The sequence below is a fragment of the Diadema setosum genome, chromosome 17 (genome assembly GCF_964275005.1).
Source record: "Diadema setosum chromosome 17, eeDiaSeto1, whole genome shotgun sequence".
NCBI lineage: Eukaryota > Metazoa > Echinodermata > Echinoidea > Diadematoida > Diadematidae > Diadema > Diadema setosum.
The window spans coordinates 25100042-25124370 of record NC_092701.1 but is presented as its reverse complement, the minus strand read 5'-3'; the positions used below and the strand labels follow the sequence as shown (position 1 = coordinate 25124370).

General features: G+C 36.8%; 1 protein-coding gene across 1 annotated transcript; it reads right to left on the bottom strand.

Moving 5' to 3' along the window:
- Positions 1-7824: 7824 nt before the first annotated feature.
- Positions 7825-17852, bottom strand: LOC140240916 (uncharacterized). The gene is made up of 7 exons (XM_072320689.1): positions 17660-17852; positions 17010-17231; positions 16219-16284; positions 13907-13975; positions 10171-10303; positions 9323-9545; positions 7825-8514 (listed from the first exon to the last, which is right to left on the bottom strand). The coding sequence occupies exons 1-7, from the start codon at positions 17835-17837 to the stop codon at positions 7825-7827; spliced, it is 1581 nt and encodes a 526-aa protein (XP_072176790.1). The 5' UTR covers positions 17838-17852.
- Between the last annotated feature and the right edge of the window lie 6477 nt (positions 17853-24329).

The following is a 24329-nucleotide window of genomic DNA, read 5'->3' as shown; positions in this document are numbered from 1 at the left end:
GAAGTGAGTACAACAAAGCCAGCTGTTAACGAGTTCCAATGTCTATACACTAGGAAGAAGTATACTGATGTGGAGAAATTAAAGAGCGCAAACAGCGAGGCTCAACTGATTTGAATGACAACAACCAAGCACAGCAGCAAAACGCGAATAAACAAGATAGAGAGAAATTTCAATGAGCATACGCAATGTAATTATTCAATAAATTGTGCCTTAATTTGTACTGGGAGATCGTTCCAGCATTTTGGTTGTATACATAAATGTTTGTCAATCACTGAATATTTGTATACTGTACATAAAATGACATTTTGATACATTGTACGATGAAAATGAGGCATATGACACGGCATTCAATTACTTTGTATACTTTCACTTTACTTCTATTTTATGTCACTGTTTCATCGCGTCTTTTACGTTTTAAGACTTGAATAATTTATTGTTTTTAATAGTAATGTGTGTCAACGGAGTGCGTCCTCGCTGTAGATTTTCATGTTTCACTCTTTTAAAAACACGATGATTAAACCACACGTCTTTTTTACAATTATTGTCAACTCATCCCTATATAGATCTTATGTTCTGTCATGCAGATTGAAACATCTGGTTTCGAATAACGGAGGGGAAACAAGTGTTGGAGTAAGTAACAGTCAGTGAACAGTTGTGTTCATGATGTGGAAACTACACTTACCTTCGTAACACTTCACGCTCATGTTGAATCTCACAGGGTAGTTATATATACCATAACCGTAGCTTCGTCTGATGGGTGAGCGATAAAAAGGGAGAATACTCTGAGCCTTTCAATATCACATTCCGAGATTTCTTGTTTGCTATTTCGTCAAGTCTGTCGAATCCCACCACATTATTGTTGATGGAATTGAGGGTATAGAGGATTCTCCTTCCACGGGGTGCCTGCAGAACCCAACTATCACGATTGTCAGCGCAGGTTCGGTCACACCGTATCTCCCGTTCTGGAATCCCTGAACAATTTAGACGGAAATCTGCGTGATGATAAGGATAACAAAGGGTTCACGTAAATCAATGAATTATGAGAATAGTAATAAAAGGAACAATGAAACATTCCTCAAGTATTCGAGCTGATGTCAGTTCAGTGACATGATTTAAAGCACCGAATCATGTACCATTTCTTACCAAATTATTTGAACGCATTCGTCTTCATTATTTAATAAGTTATATAATGTTTTTCTTTCAAAAGCGTAGCAGATAAAAAAATGATAAAGGTTAACTTAATAGAACCTAATTACTCGTGGGAATTGTTAGAACAGAGGTTCAAGCATATCTGATATAACATTCCATTCTTGTGTAAAGACTGACATGCAATAAGAACTGAGAAAGAGAGAAATGTGCGAGATATGTCAATGATGGAAAGAAAATTGAAAGGTATACCTACATGTATTAGTTCCTAATGCTGAGGACCTCATAGAAGGATTGCAAACCATGAAATGAGCAGAAATCCATACAAGGAATATCATTCTTTCCTCCATCGCGAAAAAGGGGGAATCATAGCACAGCCACTGCAGATAACTCCGAAATACCAGCACGCTATTATTCAAAAGACTGAAAGTCGGTGTAAAGTTCCCTTGAAACCCGACATGCAACCGGTACGTGGAATAGGAATTGACGATAATTGCAGTTGATGGTACTGATTGATGACGTTGGAGTATTATAAAGTCTGAGTGCGCATGATAAGAATGCGTTCGAGCATAATGAAATTGTAATTATCTCATAAAGTTGCCTGGGCTTTCAAGGAAGCGATACAGGAGGATCCACAGCATACAGCCACTCGAGAATGCCAATCATTATAATTTCAGTAATATAACGCCCACGCTATCGTTTGAGATAGTGTATTGTCATGTTACTATCATAGATCTATTATCATATTTCTGTGATGGTTACAGACTTTCATGAGATACTTTCGGACTACATTTATACTGGTTAAGTGCTTCCAGCGAGCTGAACGACTCCATAAAGAATTGTGCTGTACTATGATGCATATTTTGAACACGAAATATGTAAACCAAAGTGATAAGCAAAACTCTTGAGGGTGGAAAACTACTTTCGACCCTTAACAAATTCACAAAGCATTATCTCTTTTTCTCTCCCCCCCCCCTCTCTCTCTCTCTCCCTCTCTCTATCTCTGTGGCCTGTGCATTTTATATCATTTTAAATGTTTGATAGTATTGGTGCAAGAAGCTGAACCCGCCTGTTTTGCTTTTTTCTTTTGTGAGTGCTGGATTCAAATCTGGATGATAAAGCTCTTTAACAATTGAGGGCTTTGAAATATCAAAGGACAAGTCCACCTTCATGTGGATTGAGTGAATGCAGTAATATTACATCAGTGAAAGTTTTTGGAAAATCTTACAGTCAGTTCAAAAGTTTTGATTTTTTAAAGTTTCTGCTCTGTCACTGCAAGATGAGAAGACTATTACAGCTTGTGATGTCACATGTATAGAACAATGTGAAGAATATATAAAGACATTTCAACATATTTTCACTTTTCTCGAATCGTTAAAAAAAAAAAAAAAAAAAAAAAACACTTGACTTGCCTCTTTCAGAAGGCAGGGGGATAATACAGGTTTTCCCGCCTAATTTCATCAGATTTTCATTCCATTTGAAAATGTGATCATTCAAGTTCGAGTGAATTTTTGAATGATCACGGAGATCAGCATTCAAGAAAATAACTGGTTTATTCAATCTAATTTAATCAGCATACAATTTCATGAGTTTCTCAAATAAACATTTACGATAAGCAATAAGGCAAAATTTTTACAACATATGGACAGTCTTTTTCGTTGTTTCTCATATCCTTTGTAGGTACTCGTCTATTTGAATATGCACACTTAATGTATTCTGAAATGGGACTTTTGCCTTGTGTAGGGCCTATGAAAGCTCGTATAACCCTTCATTGAAACACTTATTATGTACATTACATTCATACACGACCCTAACGCTGCTAGAGAAGAGTACACGTATACATGAATATCTCGAATACGGAGAGAATTTATGGGTGAAGTTTTTGACAACTACAGCAAGACTATATCACTGGAGAAACCATTGGGTGAAACAGGTCTACAGTTGAACCGACTGTGGCAACTTATGATATGGACACGGGGAAGGTGTGACTGGAATCAAAATGTAAATTTGAATGTAGACAAATTTTGAGATATAGCCATACTCTTAATGTTACATCGAGACTGTAAGGAAGTAATTTGAACGTGGAAGACAAAATTATTCACAAAATACAGTAGACTAAAACTGAATCCTAAAATGAAACTTTGAAATTTATTGTGTACAGCAATCCAATGTATTGCAGAGAGAAACCAGAAAGGACCCGCAGAAATGCATGGGAACTTCTTATGTTGATTGAATTTGATTTTTTTTTTAAAGTTGTATTCCTATAAATGAAATTGAAACTGGTAATTCTAAACTTTTGAACGAATTGCCCGATTTCCCCAAAACTTTCACTAATGCTCTCCACTAATATTGCTGCATTCACTCAATTCACAAAGTGGCGAATCCAGAGGGGGGCGCACCGGGCGCGCGCCACCTCTTTATTTGTAGTTAAAACAAAAGAAATAAGAAGAAAAAATGAGATGAAGCCCGGAAGTAGCACCAGAAATATTGTTTGCGCCCCCCTCCCCCTTTACAGAATTCCTGGATCAGCCCCCGTCACATGCCCATGAAGGTGGACTTGTCCTTTACAGATGGTAGCCAAAATTGACGCATAAAATGACGTCTTGCCACATTTTCTTTTAAATTGTTGAAAAGAGCAACAAAAATTAAAGATTTTCTTTACATTTTTTATCTCGAGTTAGCTGAACCTGCATCTGGATGTAGCAACTTTTGCATCCTTGAGAATTATGAGATATTCAAGATTCAGAATGAATGTAGTACCAGTTTGTTTGAAGTTGTTTTATTTTTAGCATGATTATGTTGAATTTATGAGAATATATGGAGGATACTCAGGCCCGTTCCCCCTCGAAATGGAAAATCTCTGCAGAACGGATGACGTTTCCAGATCTTTCCTGCTCTGTAGAGTTATGTGAACACATATAATATCCCTGCTCTGTCATTGTCGAGGAAGATAAGGGCTCGAGTACACGTCATGAGACCTCTTCAGCTAATCGGCCACTCCCTGCGCGTGCGTAGATGTCCAATCGAAAGCGTACAAGGTATTAGCCGATTCCCAAGGCTTTTAGGAAAGTGGCACGAGCGAGTACTTACAATGTCGATCATCTTTCAATTTGTTTTTACCACGACACACACACACACACACACCCACACACACACAAACACACACACCCTCGTCCTGTACCTATCAATACACACATGCACACACGTACATCTATTACACTTCAGTTAATACTTGATATTTATCAAACCTTCCTGCTTACATTGAGATTATGACAGCTATATTCACACACACACACACACACAAATACATTATATATATATATATATATATATATATATATATATATATATATTGTCTTTACAATCTGAAGGAAAATATGGTATATGCCCCCTTATGTAAATTATGAGGTGACACAAAATTCGCTCCTGCAACAATTGTTTCCGTCTCATTATCTCCTAGGACTTAGGGTTCGGGTTTGGGTTGTGATAGTATTTTAGGTTTGGTTTGATTAGGATTAGGGTTAGGGTTATATTTGTGGGTAGAATTTATGTTTGGCTTGCCGTGCAAATATGTCATGGCAGCAATTGTCGCAGGAGCAAATGTCAATGAACCAAATAATAAACCTTCCCATTTCCTCATTTCCTACTTTTCGTGACAGCATTATTTCCTTTTTCTTTTCCCTATGATATAATTGCTGTTCTAACCTCTTGCAATAACTCAACAGCTGATTCTGACCTTGCCTGACAAACAATATATTATGTACATGTAATTATAAAAATTGCTGTTATTGCATATGTTAATTATTTGAAAGGTCCCTTCAATACCATGTACAGTGTAAGTGTACATACATTCAAACACTCGCACACAAACTCTCTCACACACAGGCGTAGCTTGCATATACACATCCATACAATCACAAATACAATGTATTGCACATCCATACATTGTCTAAGTGCAAATGAAAACAGATGATATCAGTCACAAGTCAAGAGGAATTAAGACACACATTTGATAAACTGAAAAGATTCACCAGTACACCATGGCTGAGGATGTAAAGACACATAGTTTTTAATAGAAGCAGGAAGCTTGTAGCAATCCTCTGACCAAAAGTTCATTTGGATATCATGTTCCAATATATCAAAAATAAGTTAGTTCGGAATACTGTTCAGTGTTGCACATTTAATAACCTTTAAAGTCCAAGCATTTGCTAGACAACTTCTCACACTGGAGATTAGAGGGGAAAAAATCTACACTACATCATCCGTACAACACTATTAATGAAACACTATCAGACGGGCTAATTTTGGCACAAATTACTTTACGCGCACAGACAATACTATGAAAACTGACAATGTCAACAACTCAAAAAATGCCACTAAGTTACACGAAGAAGTTACACACTAAACTGCACTATTTTCTTCTTCTTCTTGATACTGTGTACTTCCACTAAATAACGGCATCAGTAACTAATGTTTCTTGTTATGAAGCTTCTTGTAATTGTACGAATATGATACAATGTATTTTCAGTATCTTTATAGGACATTAAGAAGTAGCACTGCAGACACTAATTATCTTTGTTACAATATCATCTAATGATTACTTATTACCAGCGTTGCTTTCATTATTCAAAGTCCGGAATTTTAGCTCTGGATGTCTTCTGGTCATGAATGAAATTGTGCCAGGTATTTCCTGATAACACGAATTCCGGTACTGCATAACATCAGACAAACTATTATTTCCTCTGTTTTCAATCTAAAGAACGATGACTTCTTTGCCCTTAATTCAATTTGACAATATTACATGTAAAATCCATACCTGAAATTACTTTATACAATGTCCCATTGAGATTACCAATTACCATAGTAATGAACATTGTGTATACAACATTCTGGGTTAGTTGAGTTATCAAATGTCCCTCGCAGGTCCTATTAAAACTCTCACTAGTGTTCGTTGCTTTCTCATATTTCTTATGTTACCTCACTTGCTCCCTTTCACCGTAACCTGTTAACTTGTAACTTGTTTCACAGATATCACCGTAATGATGATAACTTATAGTAAACATTAATAAACATTGGAATTATCCGAAAGATCATGCATTATTTTAAAATATTGTGATTCATTTTATGTTCTTAAGCATATTTCTCATTTTTGGTTGTTTGTTGCTGTTGGGGTTTTGTTTTGTTTTGGGTTTTTTTATTTCAATACACAAAACCAGCTTCTTCAAAAATATAGCAAGGCACTTGCGATATCTGATTAATCCAGCCTGGCACGAAAAACGAAATGCCAGAAAACCTTTTTATAATTCACTTGCAAATACGTGTGCCGTCTACATTGATACCACTGAAGTCTGACGACGTATTTACCTTAGATTATATTATATATATTTTTTAATAGTAGGGTGGAAAAATGAGACTATTTAAATGATGACATGTCCCAGTCCAAGCTAGAAACATGATGAAGTTCGTGCGTTCCTATAATCTTAAATTGCATTCATTTACCAATGTGCTTCGGTAATTATAACCCAACACACCTGATCATCGTGCATACACAAACGTCATGGTAGGAAACAGGTATCTTCAATGAGGTATACAGATAGATCATGTACCTTTGCAGCGTATCGAGAAAACACTCCAAAATAACATCCAATAATACAGTGTATAAATTTGAATGTGATTTGTCCTGTCAAGGATCCCACTTGCTGCTATAAGTCCTCAGTGTATTTCCAAATCGAGTTTATCTTACATTTATCTTATAGTAACACAACCAATGAGTTTTCACAAAATGGAGTGAATATGTCACTTACATGAATATTGCAAAGAATGAGTTTTGAATGATGACAATGATGCTTCATGTGTAATTTTCATCAGTGGATTATGATAAACATCACAGGTTATGATTATTTTGTTTTGCGTTCGTTCATAAATATTACTTTTGCTTTTCACTTGAATTCAACCTGTTAAAGACGAAGGTCGAATCCTCTTTGAAGGCTCTCTTCAAAAAGTCATTTGTTCTCATACTTTCAGGTTGTACTGCATGGTTGTAATTAGGTTTATACAGCTTAAATGATTCCCTAACGCTCCATGACGATTAGTTCACAGATAATTTAGCCAAAATATAAGCTGATATATTGGAAGTTTTGTTAGTGCACACCTTCTTATTATTTTCGGATTAACTAACCTTCGGAATAACAAACCTTATATCATTTTTGGATTAACGAACCTTTGGAATATCGAACTGAATTTGATTTCCAGATTGACGAACTTCCGGACGAACGAATCTTATGATCAACAAACCTTCGGAAATCTGAACTTTATTTAATTTTCGGACAAACGAGTCTTATTATATGTTAGGATTAACGAACCTTCCACCTACCGAATTTCATATAATTTTTAGACTAACGAACCTTCTGAATTACTCCGCAAATTTTCGAATTAAGGAACACAATTTAATTTTTAGAATAACAAACATGTATTTCTAGGGAATTTATGTGTTGCGGAATAACGAACATCCGGAATGACGAACATTTCCCATCGTATATTCGTCGTTGCTGTGACATTATATACCAGTTTGCAAAATAAGTATAAAGGCATCTTTACAGTTCTGGTTCGCGAGGAACATGAGGAATACTCTCATACACTGTTGAATTGAAGTGATCTTTTTGGGGAGGAAATGTTGTTTTAGTACAAATCTATCTTTGTGGAAGACAAGCTGTTGTGGCTCTCACAACCATCATTGACGTTTTCATCAGTAAGTGCTTCTAAAACGAGATAGCCATGTTCATCCACCTCATGCTCCACTCTTGGCGTGCTAGGATAGATAGATACCGCATATAAAGGATCGTTTCGGGTCATTGCATAAGGGCCAAATTCTGCATTTCCTTCGATATTCCAGTAGGTAGGACAGTACTGTGGTTCTGGAATAGGCGCGGATTGTTCGGAAGCTGAGGGAATTTCGTGGTAAATTGACGATTGGCATTTCCCACATTGACTAGAGTCATCTACACCTCTGGACTGAATAGATGACGCTATGCTGATTTCTTTACCACATGGTGAGACACTTGCTTCAGGTTGAAATCTAGCAGCTCTGTGCAGACTGACATTGGAAAGGAGGTAGCCGTCTTCATCAATATCTTCTTCCTCTTTATTAAAATGCCTGGATTGAAGAAATATTACCTTCTTCTTCCCTTTCTTCTCTGAACCTGACATGTCCATGTATAGTACTTTCGGGTTATCCGCTTCCTCATTATTACACTCGTGTTTACCATCCTGGTGTATGACGTCATGAGGACATGATCTAGTGTATGCTGAACCTCTCCCGCTCCTCTGTCTAGTTTCACGAGATCGGTCCGTTGAAGATGACGTATGACCCTGTATCAGGAAACCCACAAAAAATCGCCAGGAGGCATATCTATATGAGGATAGCTTCTGAAAAGGGAAATATCATTACTCAGCAAACTTTCATGTTTCCTCATCATCAAAATACATGATTGGAAATCAAAACAAACAGGAATGATGCTTTAGAGAAAAAGAGATCCGAAAAATACCGTCTATTCTAGTGAGTGCAATGAGTCAACTTATGTCGACGATTTGTGTGTGGACTAAGTTGACATTCAAAACTAAAAGCAACTACAGGTACAGATTGTCAGATTGTCAGATAGACGTAGATCTCGGGGCACTTAGTTGCATTAGTTTAGCATGATCATATCAAAATATCAAAGGTACCGCTGACTGAAATATACAGTGGACTCCCGTTATAACGAAGTCCTCGGGACCGGCAGTTTTCTTTCGTAATATCGAAATTTCGTTGTAAACGAACAGATAAACAATACACACACACACACACACACACACACAAAACATATAGTGGATAATTTTGCGGAATTGTATCATAACCGTGTTCGATATAACGAGAGTCCAGTGCACTGTAATCACCTACGTTTGCTCGATGGACTGAGATAAAAGAATTTGCTCTATACCAAAGCCCGCAACACGCTCTGAATTGAAACACACACTTACACACACACACAAGTTGAGGGGTTTCTTGCTTTCTGTTCCTTTTTGAAGCCTGCTCACCCCTCTTAAGATATATATATATATATATATATATATATATATATAACAATTTCACATGTAAAAACCACAACCTGCGAACCCGAATTTATGTGTCGTTAATCACCTCTGCTGAGTTCTCATACGTGTTCTCTCGGTGACCGATAGCGCCTCCAGATTTGTTGCCTGGATGTTGAGGCAAAACCCGACCTGCTGAGTAAGTGTCGATACTGGTAGAGTGCAATGAAACAACACCGTCTGTTGAGCTTAGAGTCGAAGTGTTTAGAGGATTCAGCTGCGACTGTTCTTCACTTGAGTGGACATTTGACTGACCAGAAGCCTCTGGACGCCTGTATTACATTACGTAAAATAAAGAGGAAAAACGGTAAGAAGTGAATCCATACTGTCAAACTGGAGGAGATGTAATTATAGACCGCTTAAAAAAATAAGATAAAAATAAAAGAGTTATGAGACATTATTACTACGTAACCATAAATTAGCTAGTATAGTTTAATACAAAAGAAAGTTTTAACTTTTTGTTGAAAGTTTTGATGTAAGTAGAATGCCATCGAGATGTAGCTTTCCTCTTTTTATTTTCAGTTTAGATTTGATTATTGTCATTATCAGTATGTTACAAAACATCATCAGAAGAATGCACCGATAGGTAAAATAGCAAAATCTAGCCGAGATGTTCTCTCCCCTATTTGATACCTTGATTTTCCTATTGTGATTTCCTAAACCGGTCTTCTCAAAGGTATGTTTGTTAAGTGTTCACCGTTGTAATCAATTGGTGGTGAGATTTTGCGAAATAAGTAACAAAAATGTCGTTATAATGACAGAATTACCAAAATCAGAAATTCGATTCTCGGCGACTTTAATCATATTTTCGTGATGACCCGTTACCACTATATAAATAAATCACACCCCCATTCCCTTTCCCCATATAATAGTTTGTATCAAAACAAAAAAAGTCACCTTTTCTGTTGATGTTTCCAACAAGCCATTATCATGGACAGTATGAAAAGCACGGCGAAAGCAACACCGAGAAGGGTTTCAAGGATTAACGTAATAAAATTCATCTCATAAAGTTCGGTATCTGGTTCGGTATCTGGAAGATAAATCATTTAGTTAGTCCATCGTCACCTTAAAAATCAATGGAGGAAGAATTTGCTCTCGTAGTTTTTTTTTTCTCTCTCTCTCTTTTATGATGACTATAGGCAGAAATGACTTTTTTTTTTTTTAATAATCAGATCAAATCATTATGAAGAGAAAGAGTTCTATTCCGTAACCTGGCAAGATTTCTCACTTTGCTGAATTATCGCAGTATACTAACATTAAAAAAAAAAAAAAAGAATTGTTTTTGCTGTTGACGAGTGACTGCTAAGATAGCATGAGATGAGAGACTTCAGAAAATCAGATTATTCGTGCCCGGTTTGAAGTGTTGTACTCATAGAAGTTCACGCACTTGACGTAAAGAGCATATGGGAATTATTACACAAATTCGTAAGCAGATTTTGTAGTGATAACTGTAGTACAAAATAATATAATGTTTATCACAACAGTTCCTAAATCCCTGATTTACATTAAGGCAGAGCATTCAGACCTGACCAAAACTGTAAACGAATAAGGGATTAACAAAATGTTATATTAAATGGGTTAGTCAAATACCGGTAAGTGATTGGCTAAACACAGTCACGTGATGGAGGCACATTGGTTATGTTCGCCCATGGGCAGAACATTTTTGTAATGTTCTCCCATGGGAAAACATTTTCACGTAACAAATGACAAACGATACCAAACGATTGAACGATCATATTTTCCACGCCATCTATAGGATAAATTTGCCTATTCCATACAATGTGAAAAAGCAGATGACGGATTATTGTAATACGTACGAAAGTGTGATTTGAAGGACCCGCGCACAGTGAATTTGGCTCTGCGCGAGCAGGGAGGTGTGAGAGAAGGAGATGCAACTCCCGCTCTCCTTTGAAGTCATGCGCGGCACCGCCGAGAAGTTATGTGCTTAACTACAGGTGGGAACCAGGTGCTTTGACAAAAGAGAGCATGCAATAATCGGAACTAGGGCTCTCTCACCAGGAAAGACTTCCCCCTACTGCAGTTCGCTCCCTCTTTCAATGTGATGGCAACCATGAATTTGTGTGCCTTGAATTGGAGCAGCAAATCAAAATGCAGCGTAAAGTGACAATTTTAACAGTAAGAAGTTTAAAAGCACGCTGGAACACGCTTTAGCAGAGGACTTTATTTGAAAGATCAAAATATCCCAGATTGAAAGATTAAAAAATAAAATGCGCAAATGTGCGCATCATAGGTTTTTAAGAGGACCAAATTTTCATTTCATGTCGATTTGCACATCACGAAGAAACTAGAAATATATGTTTATAATATCGAATTCTTTCCTAAACTCTTCTCAGTCAATTCGAGCATTTCACTTTAGATTTTACGATGAAATATAGCTCGTAATTCGATGAAAAGTGAAATGCATTCGTTGTCTCCAAACTTCGTCTTGCAGCTAGAGCGGTGCTGAGCATGACTTAAAAGGGTAGTGGAATGTTAGACATCCCATCGTCAACGCTTTGAACCCGAGCATGTGTTTGCATGAATTATGAAGAGTTGCTACTTCATCAGTGTAACACATCCCTGGCGCGAGCGATCGAAAGCGTTGTACTGGTGATTTGACTAACCCATATAATACATGTATAGCAAATGATGACTTTTGTTGTCGGGAACAGGGTTTAAAATGCTATTTCGGGAGGCTATATAAGTCCTTCGACTTCGTCTCGGGACTTATAACCTTCCTCAATAGCATTCAAACCCTTCGGGTGGAACTTTCGGTATGTTCCCTCCCCCTCCAGTCATCTTCTGTATACTGTAAATGTTTACTTTGCATAGGCAGACGTTTGGCTTTTGTAAGCCATATTCACGAATGGAGCTTTTTCGAGAAAATGCATTTTTGTTAGACTAACGCAAATGTGTTCTATGGCAGTAACGATACTACTGTACGAAGACCTGATAAACTCGCCAGACATAATATGTTTTCTTCAGTCCTTGTTGAGAGAAAGAAAAAAACACATTACAACTTGCCGTTTCTTCATGGACAATGGGTATTCTGACTTTTGGATATGCATCGTCTTTCTGTCTGTCTTGCTTTACTGTCTGCGACTTTCTTCTTGTAATGCGTTCATTGTTTAGACATTGTCACAAATGTACACACTAGTAGTTATGTACATGTATGATGTACTGTATGCATGGTTGTTTTAATGTTTATGTACACAGGTTGACCAGATTAATTGAGAACATTCTATTTGGTATAGATATAGTACATACAGGCTGACCAGATTAGTGTAGAATTTTCTATTTGGTATAGCTCCGGTACAATTGTACATGCATGTGACAGGAAATACATTATACCTCACTCAATCTAAGATGATATCTCACCTAATCCAGAATGTTCTTGGAAGTGCTTACATATTTGGCTGAGTGATGCACTGTCCCTGTAGCCCAATGTGATTGGTGGTTATTTTTGGTAGGAAGTTTATGCACATAGTTAGGCAGTGAGTCAGCTAGGATTTCTGGAACAGTCTTGGACTTGCTAGTTATACAAGTGTGTAGCCCCGGGTTGGAGCAAATTACAGAATATTCAAGAAAGGGGTAAATGGACATATATAAGCCGGACATAATAAGCCGGAGAAATTCTGCAGTAGGCAGAGTACCCAGCACCTCTGCTCTGAGAGTTACGTCACTCCTGGCTCTGAAGCGACTTGTTATAGTCAGTCCTGTGTTACCTGCTGACCTGCTATGTTTGTGGAGATAAGGCCTGGGAGACATTTTGCCTGCAGAGAATTAATTTGCCAGATTGGAGATAGACTCCATATTTTAATGTCAACGGACATTGCCACGGCAAAGCTGTGACGGGCTGGATTTCTAGCTGGACATTATTGAGTGAATCATCATTCAACGCATCGACTGGACGCAGTCGTCATAACATTTGGATTCTGCACGTTTCGCTCTGGACATATACCCTGGTTCTTTGCCCTGGATCTATATCGTGGATTATTGTAACCGGTGCCTCTGGATTTACGTCGGAGGAATCATTCATCGGTGCATCAAGGATCATTCGTCTGTGCATCAAACATCGTATTTGGACATTTCCAGGGGATTACATGGACAATGTGATTTAAGATTTGGCTGTAATGCGTGTAAGTGATTCTATTACTGATTTATAATTGTTTCTGTTGATCATTATTGAACTGATGTGAAAACCGATTACGAGTCTGTACCCAGATAAACCGCCTGAACATTAGTTGATTGTTTCTTTTGTGCGATCATTCTCAGTGTGATTTTGGTGGTAACAACATGAACGCAACTCACAAACTTTCATTAGAAAGGAACTGGGCAAACGTTTTATTGATTCCCATGTTATTTCAATATCAGACTCTTTTGTCATCATAAAGCAGTATCACTTTCATACCTTGAATTTAATTTCAAATAAAATGATTTTAAATTTACCATGAATAGTCACCTATGGTTTGCTTTTGCCATAAAAAACGTTAACAAAAGGGTTACCCTAAAATGTAGATCAATTAATTGCAGCAAAATAGTTTTGACGTAATTACTGCCAGTGAGAAGGGGAAAATGCAGTAAAAAAAAAAAGCACTTGCTATATGGGTTGAATCAATATTACTAAACGCAAGTGACGAAGAATTTACAGTAACTGTTGTCTCTTCAAATGACGTCAGAACTTGAATATTCCGTCTGTGCCCTGAGTATTTTAATCAAAACACAGGCAATACTGACAGTATACTAGTAGACCTACATGTGGATGGAAAATCTCCTAATCAGTTTGTACTTTTTGTGACAGCACTTTTCTGTGCAATATTACAGTTTTCACACTATCCAGATCGACAATACGTACATGCATATGCAGAAAAATTATTGTATCTGTCAGACTTATTTGCATAGTGATTAAAGTACAACAGTAACTGCTTGTAGAGTATGAGTGCTCACAACTACACAAAATTTATATGTATATTCCTAATGTCACATTTTATTTCAATACAATTACTAAAGAACATGATGTAATTATAATGTTTGATAAATCATCTATATTGAATTGAATTACATATTATGTAAACATACATATACTATGAAAAATATTTTTGATAGTAAAGTAGTAATGTAAGTGTATTACATCAAAATCTGTTGTTGTTTTGTTCCAGTGTTCCACGTTTTACAAGCGTGGCTTTTTTAGTGGAACACTGTTTTCCATCATTGTGATTATTTACTATTTTTGTTGTCATGACAAAGTGCATTGTTTCTTTTTTACGACATCATTCGTGTATAATATACTTTATATTGTATTGAAAAAATCCTTTATCGGACGAGTGTAAGAGAAATGAAAAAAAAATGTATCACTTTGGATTATGTCAACTTTTTCTTTTCTTTTCTTTGTGATGATGGAAATAAATAAACTATTGAAAACTAAAATCTGATCTATAGGCAGCGGGTTAAGAATTTCCAAAATAATGATAGAATAACGGGGGAACAAAATAAAAAATAGTCAATGATATTGCTTACTTTATACTTCACAGTATCACTTGGCCCTTTTGCACAATGACAAAGATGTAATTTCATTGCACTTGCAACCTATTTTCCCTCATTAAGTTTTTTTTTTCAGGAAAACGTCTTTGGATCATGTCATTGGATCAACGAATATTTGCGTTATGATAGTTACATCACCACGAAAAACTGATAATCAATGAATAACAGTTTTCTATTTAGTTCCTGTTGAAGAACGGTGCTTTGCAACATTTCTTCATGGACATTTTTGTTATTCTTGTATAAGAATTAAACACTTCTTCTCTCTGAGACAGTAACAACTTCAAAACTTGAATCCAGTTCATTGATTCATGATGATTTCATTATGAAAAACGATGAAGAACCACATCTAGTGTGTTTCCATCTAAACAAAGTGATGAAAAAATAATGTATTTTAGGCAGTAGTAGCGAAGTAGTCCTAATGTAATTATGCGTATGCAATTAATGCGTTAAGAGGTAAAAGTGGAAACATTAGAAGCAAAAATATTTTTACTACGGGTCGAATCAATTACTAAACTCACCTGACGGAGACGTTTCAGTTGTCGCTCGCAATGACGTAATTGCTTGGGTAGTCTGCGTCTGCCCTGTGCATCGAGATAAACCCACTGCAATTATTGATGGTATACATGCTGATGATATAATGTCCTAAACTCCTATTCTCAAGATGGAAAATACGTTCATAATATAAATTCCTTTATCTGTAAGACATCTGACTTTTTGTACGTGGTGATAATAAAAGTATGAACATTTGTAGACCATGAATGTTCATAATGGAGATGTTGACATTGTACAAGTCGCCGACCCTCATCCCCCCCCCCCCCAAAAAAAAAAAAAAAAAAAAATCTGGCTCTCCAGAAACAAAAATAAGGGGAAGACGACTAAGAAATCCTGATAGCAAAAATCAAAAGAAGAAAAATCCAAAATTCCGCCATGAGATTCTTCCCCTCAAAGGGAAATATACACTACACAGAAAATTGACCCTCGACCCTCTTTGGCGCAGTCATCGCCCTATCAACCACACACACACACACACACACATACACACACACACGCACGCACACACATACAGTCACATGGCCCCTGCACTGTATTGAATTCATGTCATTGTCTTGTAATTGTATGTCCCAAATTAATTGTTAATATAGTAAAAAAAAAAAATGAAGTGATAGGCTTTGCAGATAACAGAAATTTAAGCAGCTAGTCGTCATTACTCTCGATGTCTGCGAACTTCATAATTAACATCTTTTTTGTTGGTGCTGATGTTTATTCCAAGCACGTAGGAGCCTTCGAGCTTACACTTTCGGAAAATTCCAAATATCAATTACTGCTAACATTGCGATCATTATTTTTATCATTGCACACAGTTTTGCTCATATGTTACACCGTACTTGCTAATGTAGTACATACCCTGAGCAGTGCTTTCTATACTTTGTGTAGGCATCGTGGTGATATTGCCATCTCGCCACTCTACGTCTGTGAACAAACATTCCCATCCACAAAAACAATGACAAACTCATGAAAAGATGTGTGAAAGTACAGCAAAGAAAGGATGAATTTCAGTAACTTCATGGAGTTGAAATCAGTGGTGCCTGTGGTGTCGTAATCTCACGTGATCAGGTGGTAAAAATGTCCATCTCTTTGGCATATTTTCAAATTAAGAGAAGGAAGACATGCAGTGAGCATTTCAGAGCACGTATTATGCTCACGAAGAAGATAGACCGATTATTTAAAAAAAAAAAAAAATTGATATTTCCCTGAATTACTTCACGCCACGATTGTGTATAATTCCGAGAAATGGGAAATTTGTTGGTAAGCATTGTCTCATGTCCATCCATTTGAATGACTGCTAGTAATTAGGCATTTTCAATTTTTCTCCTATCATGCCTATCAAATATGGCAGTATTAATTCCCACTGGTGCGTTCTACCTGGTGTGTTTTAGGTGAAGGCTCAAATGGCACACATTTTTATCATCCGCACTCATGACAGATGACGATAATTCTCGGAAAGTATAAATGCTTACAACAACAACAACAACAAAATCCGCAAAAAAAAAAAATAGAATATCATTTGCAGTTCCTCCCATTCAGGTATAATGTAAAATGCTGTCTTTTTATTTCTCTTAAACTATTGCACAAAGCAGAGATTTTTAAAATCATAATCACTGATAATATATTGTCAAATTAATTTCAGGAGATGCCGTTTGTTTTACTTTCGACTGCTTGGCAAGAAGGGGCTGAAGCATTCCAAACCGGGAAGTAAGTCGACCATCCTGGTAGTCCCACACACTGCAGTATCGCACTCCCGTTGACGTTGTAACCTTTGTCACAGGTGAGAGTTATCTTCGACCCGAAGCTCGTGATATCCGAGTCCCAACTTCCATTGGGCACAACCCCAGGATGATCACAAAATCCGACAGAGACTTTCAATAAAGGAGACATATACAGGGAATTCCCATGAGCCATGAGGGAAAACTTGAAATAATCATATCATTGCGATATATTACATGGAATAATCATTATGAAGAAAGATACTATAATTATGTAAACAGATTAACTTTTGTATCGCTTTTGGTAAGGTTCAGATGCCTGTTCATCTGCCCAATCAAAAGACTAGCTGACAAGCACAGAACGTAAACATAATTATAAACATTGGTTGTATACGATAACAGTAAATATATAGGAGTTTATTTTTGTTATTAAACATGTCAAAGATATGAACCTGACAAAGCATATTACAGGTATTAACAGTCGCTGACAAATTATACTGTTGTCATTATCATCACTGATGCTTGCCTACATTTATTTCACTCTCTGATGTCAAGAAATCTTTGCTTGTCGGATTACTCACGGTTAAATGAATGATGTCGGTTGGAGTCAGCCTCTGTCGCAAGTGGACATACCCAATTGTGAGAAAAGTTTCCACCAGAAATTATCTGCGCATACGTTTCAGACTGAAAACAAATGCACAATCCTTCATGCATGACAGCAACGCCATTGCTTTCGGGCTGTCTTCTACAGGTAGACATGCACTCGCTTTCCGAATCAACGCCAAATCCGGTGTTAAATGCTGATTGAAAGTTTGGTTGGTTGTCTTTGTAGCACCCAAGAAATGCAGGCTCTACGCAGTGACAGAATATTATGATTATTTCAACCTTCCAATACCTGATACTTTGAAGTGTGCATTATAGCCAATACATTTTAACAACAGCTATCACTAGTCACAAATCATCCCTGAAATTACAGTTTGATAAGTGTTTCTGTTTGAATACAGGTTAATTACTTTACATCTTTAGCGCCTGAGAATATCAAACACATACATACATACATACATACATACATATATGTGTGTGTGTGTGTGTGTGTGTGTGTGTGTGTGTTGACAGCGGCATCTATGGTTCTTAACAGTGTCTAGTTTCATTCCACCATACACAATTAGCGACTAAAAGAACACTATGTTCGCATACATCAAACACACTAATTCACTCTTTCCATGCGACGTATATAATAGAGTCACACAAAAGCATAAGAATAGGTATCAATATGTTTGCGAACGTCTGGACTTTATGAATGATACAGAATATATTAAATGTTTTCATATGACATTTGAATCTCTTACCTCGGCATTGGAGTCTAACAATCCTGTTTGAGAAACACTCGGTTACTGTCAAGCAGTCCATTACACGCAGCGAATCTGTGTATTGATATTGTACAAATCGTTCATGAAATAGATAAAGTTTGAACGCCGCATTTCTCATAAAGGTTTGATACACAGATAACGGCTCTCATGTGTAATATGTATGTAAAAAGATAATAGCTACATACAAAACATAACGACAATATCAATAATGAACGCAATTGGGCATTAATAAGTTTGTGACGAATCTTATTCTAATGAACGTTTGATTTCTACATTTCAACGTCAAAGAACGTAGTCATTTGTAAGTATTATTTTTCATCATTGTGTATGTCTGTATAGCAAGAAAACTGGCAGTAGGCCTATTATTATAGTTTAAAAAGAGAGTCTATTATATAAGGAGTTTTGAAATATCGGGAAATTAAAACTGTTGCACGTTCAGAAAACGAACCATCGCAATGACAAAAGGCCTTTATAATACCTCATTAGCTTCTAATCTGCAAGCATTAAATTTCTGCTGTTACCTTCACATGACAGCAGTTGAGGTCTTTTTCGTGTTGTCGTCGCAATTGACGCCAAACTCTGACCGGTATAATCCTTTACTGTCGGGAAGCCGAGCTCTTCACAGACCAATTCAGCTGCTTTGGGGGTAAATCCTTTCAAGCAGACGTATCGGTCTGATTCGATGACCAACAGACCTTCAAGGGGAGAGGATCCATCAACCAGTTTCACTGTTGGTATCCCTTGAAAATTAATGACCAAGGTTCGAAATATTACTTGGCAAATGGTTTGGGGGTAACTAATAATCTATAAGCAATCATTCACCATGTTCACGTCGTAGCTCATCCGAGGTGAAGACGATTATCAGAATTATGGTCTAAACCCTTCTTCGAGTTATACACTGTTTCCCCTTAACGGTTTCTCAAAAGGAACAGAAGAAGCAATGCGATTTATAATTTTCTGTTGTTGTTTTTTACGCAGATCGCAGTCTACTTTATTTCTCCTCCCCACATTATTTTGGGAACAATATGACGAAACTGAATAAACTTTCGTGAGTCAACTGGCATCATCATGCAATTCATACGTGACCTAAAGATCAATAATAACGCTTATTATTCTAGAGATTATTAGCGAATGTCGAGATATCAATCTATTAACTAATAGTCGGTAAGCCTACTTGACGGCTTTCTGTTCATCCGGTACTGAAATAAAAATTTGCACCAATTTGAGTACAATATACAGTACAATAATACATTATGACAGATACGGATACAGAATGATGGCTATTATGTGAACTGATTTTCGAAACACTCATGGGCAACGACACAACACATGTACAACGACATTAATAAACTCTTTCTGTTTTGCATTTTTTTTTTGTTAGAATAATGGCAAGCATATCTACAAACGAAGTATTCAAAAAATAATAAAATGTCAAATGTGCCGATACTCCGCATTGTAATTGCCATCGAGTATCTTCCAGGACAAATTACTATCGCAAATTATATTTCGTATGTTTCTCTCCCCTGAGCCATAACAATCCCATGAAATAATTCAATTCAATTTAATTCAGTTCATTTTCATATTTCTCAATGTAGGAATGTGCATCAAATATAATGAAATAAAGTGAATAAAATTATCCAGCTAGGATGCACAGTAAATTATTGTAAACATAATCATAAAAAAAAAAAAAACATGGCGGTCACTCTTCGTAAATTTGGCTCTCTGTATAAATGCTAGAGAAAAATGATGGAACCTACTTAAAAGCAAGCGTTATAGGTCCCAAATTCTGAAAAGAGGGTACAAAAACGCATAAGGAGCACGGTTGCAACATAGGACCAAAATATAGAAAACAAAACTGAAAGGCAAGGATATCGGGGAAATAACAGATTCTTCTCAAATTTATATGGTGAAAACAAACAAATAACCACATTCTGCAGACGTATATGAACAGTTGTTCTAGAGATGTTAACAATAGTATTATGGTGTGATAATACGATTTGAACAGTACTGCAAACATTCGACAAGTGGGTCCTCAGAAGAGACATGGGAAGCCTTAATAAGGGAGAGAGAACATGCATGTACCAGTTGCAATGACGTGAGTACAACCAAGGAGGTTCTAGAGAATTTAGTCACAACCGTCTTATTTCCTTTGCTAGATGTTCGAACCCGCCGCTCAAAAATATTTGAAGCATGTGCAAAACAGGATCTGTCGCGCAGATAGGAAGACAATTGACTTCTGTCTCATTGCATGATCACCAGCAACTTTCAAAGGAAGATATTTCTTTGTGATGGTAATTACTTTTCGCTATCCCTTCTTATAAAAGGTATGTGGTACAGACATGAGGATGCGCGAATAGAAATTGAGCAGAAAATGCTGAAATGGAGATGAAAATTACTCGACTGGGCATATGCGGGCACTAATCTGATATATCTATCAATAAAGAATTATACTTGAAGATTATTCCATATTAGTTTCATTTGTGGAAACTAAGCGGAAAAGTTATAAAACCAGCTTTCCAGGATGGTACAGTTCTAAACATTTTCACATGATACAGCTCAGATTTACACTTTTGCGCAAATTTCTGGACGGAAACGTCTTTTGTTTTACATGCTTTATCATTAACTGAAATTTCATTTCATTTAATAAATAGATAAGCAAAATATGACCAAAATTGTGATAACGTTCAAAATTAATCTTCAGAATGCTGAGCAAGACGGTGGCAAGGAACATCGATCATCAAAGGCACAAGTGCACCTGTGGAATTCCTTTGTACATCAATAGAAATCTGACAACTGCTTGAATAATCACAGCCAGTTGGAACTCCAATGTATAAAACCTCCTTGGTACAACAAAGCCAGCTGTTATGAGTTCCAAAGTTTGTACATTAGGAAGAAGTATACTAATGTGGAGGAATTAAAGAGCGCAAACAGCGAGGCTCAACTGATTTGAATGACAACAACTAAGTACAGCAGCAAAACGCGCATAAACAAGATAGAGAGAAATTTCAATGGACTTACGCAAATGTAATAATTCAATAAATTGTGTCTTAATTTGTATTGGGAGATCGTTCAAGTATTTCTGTCCTGTATATATAATTGTTTGTCAATCACTGAATATCTGTATACTGTACATAAAATGACATTTTGATACATTGCAGTATGGCTTCGATGAAAATGAGGCATATGACACGGCATTCAATTACTTTGTATACTTTCACTTTACTTCTATTTTATGTCACTGTTTCATCGCGTCTTTTACGTTTTAAGACTTGAATAATTTATTGTTTTTAATAGTAATGTGTGTCAACGGAGTGTGTCCTCGATGTAGATTTTCATGTTTCACTCTTTTAAAAACACGATGATTAAACCACACGTCTTTTTTACAATTATTGTCAACTCATCCCTAGATCTTATGTTCTGTCATGCAGATTGAAACATCAGGTTTCGAATAACGGAGGGAAAACAAGTGTTGGAGCAAGTAACAGTCAGTGAACAGTTGTGTTCATGATGTGGAAACTACACTTACCTTCGTAACACTTCACGCTCATGTTGAATCTCACAGGGTAGACATATATACAATAACTGTAGCTTCGTCTGATGGGTGAGCGATAAAAAGGGAGAATACTCTGAGTCTTTCACTATCAGATTCCGAGATTTCTTGTTTGCTATTTCGTCAAGTCTGTCAAATCCCACCACTCCATTGTTGATGGGATTGAGGGTATAGAGGATTCTCCTTCCACGGGGTGCCTGCAGAACCCAACTATCACGGTTGTCAGCGCAGGTTCGGTCACACCTTATCTCCCGTTCTGGAATCCCCGAACAATTTAGACTGAAATCTGCGTGATGATAAGGATAACAAAGGGTTCACGTAAATCAATGAATTATGAGAATAGTAATAAAAGGAACACTGAAACATTCCTTAAGTATTCGAGCTGATGTCAGTTCGGTGACATGATTTAAAGCACCGAATCATGTACTACGTGTATTTCTTACCAAATTCTTTGAGCGCATTCGTCTTCATTATTCAATAAGTTATATAATGTTTTTCTTTCAAAAGCGTAGCAGATAAAAAAAAATGATAAAGGTTAACTTAATAAAACCTAATTACTCGTGGGAATTGTTAGAACAGAGGTTCAAGCATATCTGATATAACATTCCATTCTTGTGTAAAGACTGACATGCAATAAGAACTGAGAAAAAGAGAAATGTGCGAGATATGTCAATGATGGAAATAAAATTGAAAGGTATACCTACATGTATTAGTTCCCAATGCTGAGGACTTCATAGAAGGATTGCAAAACATGAAATGAGCAGAAATCCATACAAGGAATATCATTCTTTCCTCCATCGCGAAAAAAGGGGGAATCATAGCACAGCCACTGCAGAAAACTCCGAAATAGCAGCACGCTATTACACGAAAGTCTGAAAGTCGGTGTAATGTTCCCTTGAAACCCTACATGCAACCGGTACGTGGAATAGGAATGAACGATGATTGCAGTTGATGGTACTGATTGATGACGTTGGAGTATTATAAAGTCTGAGTGCGCATGATAAGAATGCGTTCGAGCATAATGAAATTGTAATTATCTCATAAAGTTGTCTGGGCTTTCAAGGAAGCGATACAGGAGGATCCACAGCATACAGCCACTCGAGAATGCCAATCGTTATAGTTTCAGTAATATAACGCCCACGCTATCGTTTGAGATATTGTGTTGTCATGTTACTATCATAGATCTATTATCATATTTCTGTGATAGTTACAGACTTTCATGACTTCGGACTACATTTATACTGGCTAAGTGCTTCCAGCAAGCTGAACGACTCCATAAAGAATTGTGCTGTATTATGATGCATGTTTTGAACACGAAATATGTAAACCAAAGTGATAAGCAAAACTCTTGAGGGTGGATAACTAATTTCGACCCTTAACAAATTCACAAAGCATTATCTCTTTTTCTCTCCCCCCCCCCTCTCTCTCTCTCTCTCTCTCCCTCTCTCTCTATCTCTTTGGCCTGTGCATTTTATATCATTTTAAATGTTTGATAGTATTGGTGCAAGAAGCTGAACCCGCCTGTTTTGCTTTTTTTTCTTTTGTGAGTGCTGGATTCAAATCTGGATGATAAAGCTCTTTTACAATTGAGGGCTTTGAAATATCAAAGGACAAATCCACCTTCATGAGGATTGAGTGAATGCATGCAGTACAGCATATCAGTGAAAGTTTGGGGGAAATCGGACAGTCAGTTCAAAAGTTTTGAATTTGTTAAGTTTCTGCTCTGTCACTGCAGGGTGAGAAGACTATTACAGCTAGTGATGTTACAATAGAACAATGTTAAGAAAATATAAAGACATTTCAACATATTTTCACTTTTCTCGCATCATTAAAAAGACCACTTGATTTGCCTCTTTCAGAAGGCAGGGGGTTAATATAGGTTTTCCCGCCTTATTTCATCAGATTTGCATTCGATTCCACGGACATGAGTGAGCACCACGGACACGAGTGAGCACAATTCTAAGTGCCCCTTCATCGTCACATATACCAGTGATCACCTCATCAAGTAGGAAACTGACCTACAAGAAACTGAGAGGGATGAATGTCGACAATCTTCAAGTCGTGCCAAATTTAAGTAATTCTTTTGTAGAGTCCAATATGTTTATGGAATGCACATTCTGTCAGAAACAAAACTATATGCATTGCTGAATATGTTCACGAACATGACTTCGATATCATGTTTATCACGGAAACCTGGCTTAACTCCATGGACGATGTGATAATTGGGGAGTTGACTCCTAGAGGGTATTCTTTTATAAATTCACCACGAAATACAAGTACACGTGGGGTTGGAATTGGTGTATTGTACAAGTCTACTCTTAAGTTGATGAT

Coding starts and splice junctions, on each gene's coding strand:
- LOC140240916 (XM_072320689.1), bottom strand. CDS start 17,837: ATGTCTACCTGTAGAAGACAGCCCGAAAGCAATGGCGTTGCTGTCATG. Junction 10,304..13,906: donor TACTGTAAATTCTTCGTCAC/TTGCGTTTAGTA, acceptor TTTATCTTCCAG/ATACCGAACCAGATACCGAA. Junction 8,515..9,322: donor CGTATGAGAACTCAGCAGAG/GTGATTAACGAC, acceptor TTCCTGATACAG/GGTCATACGTCATCTTCAAC.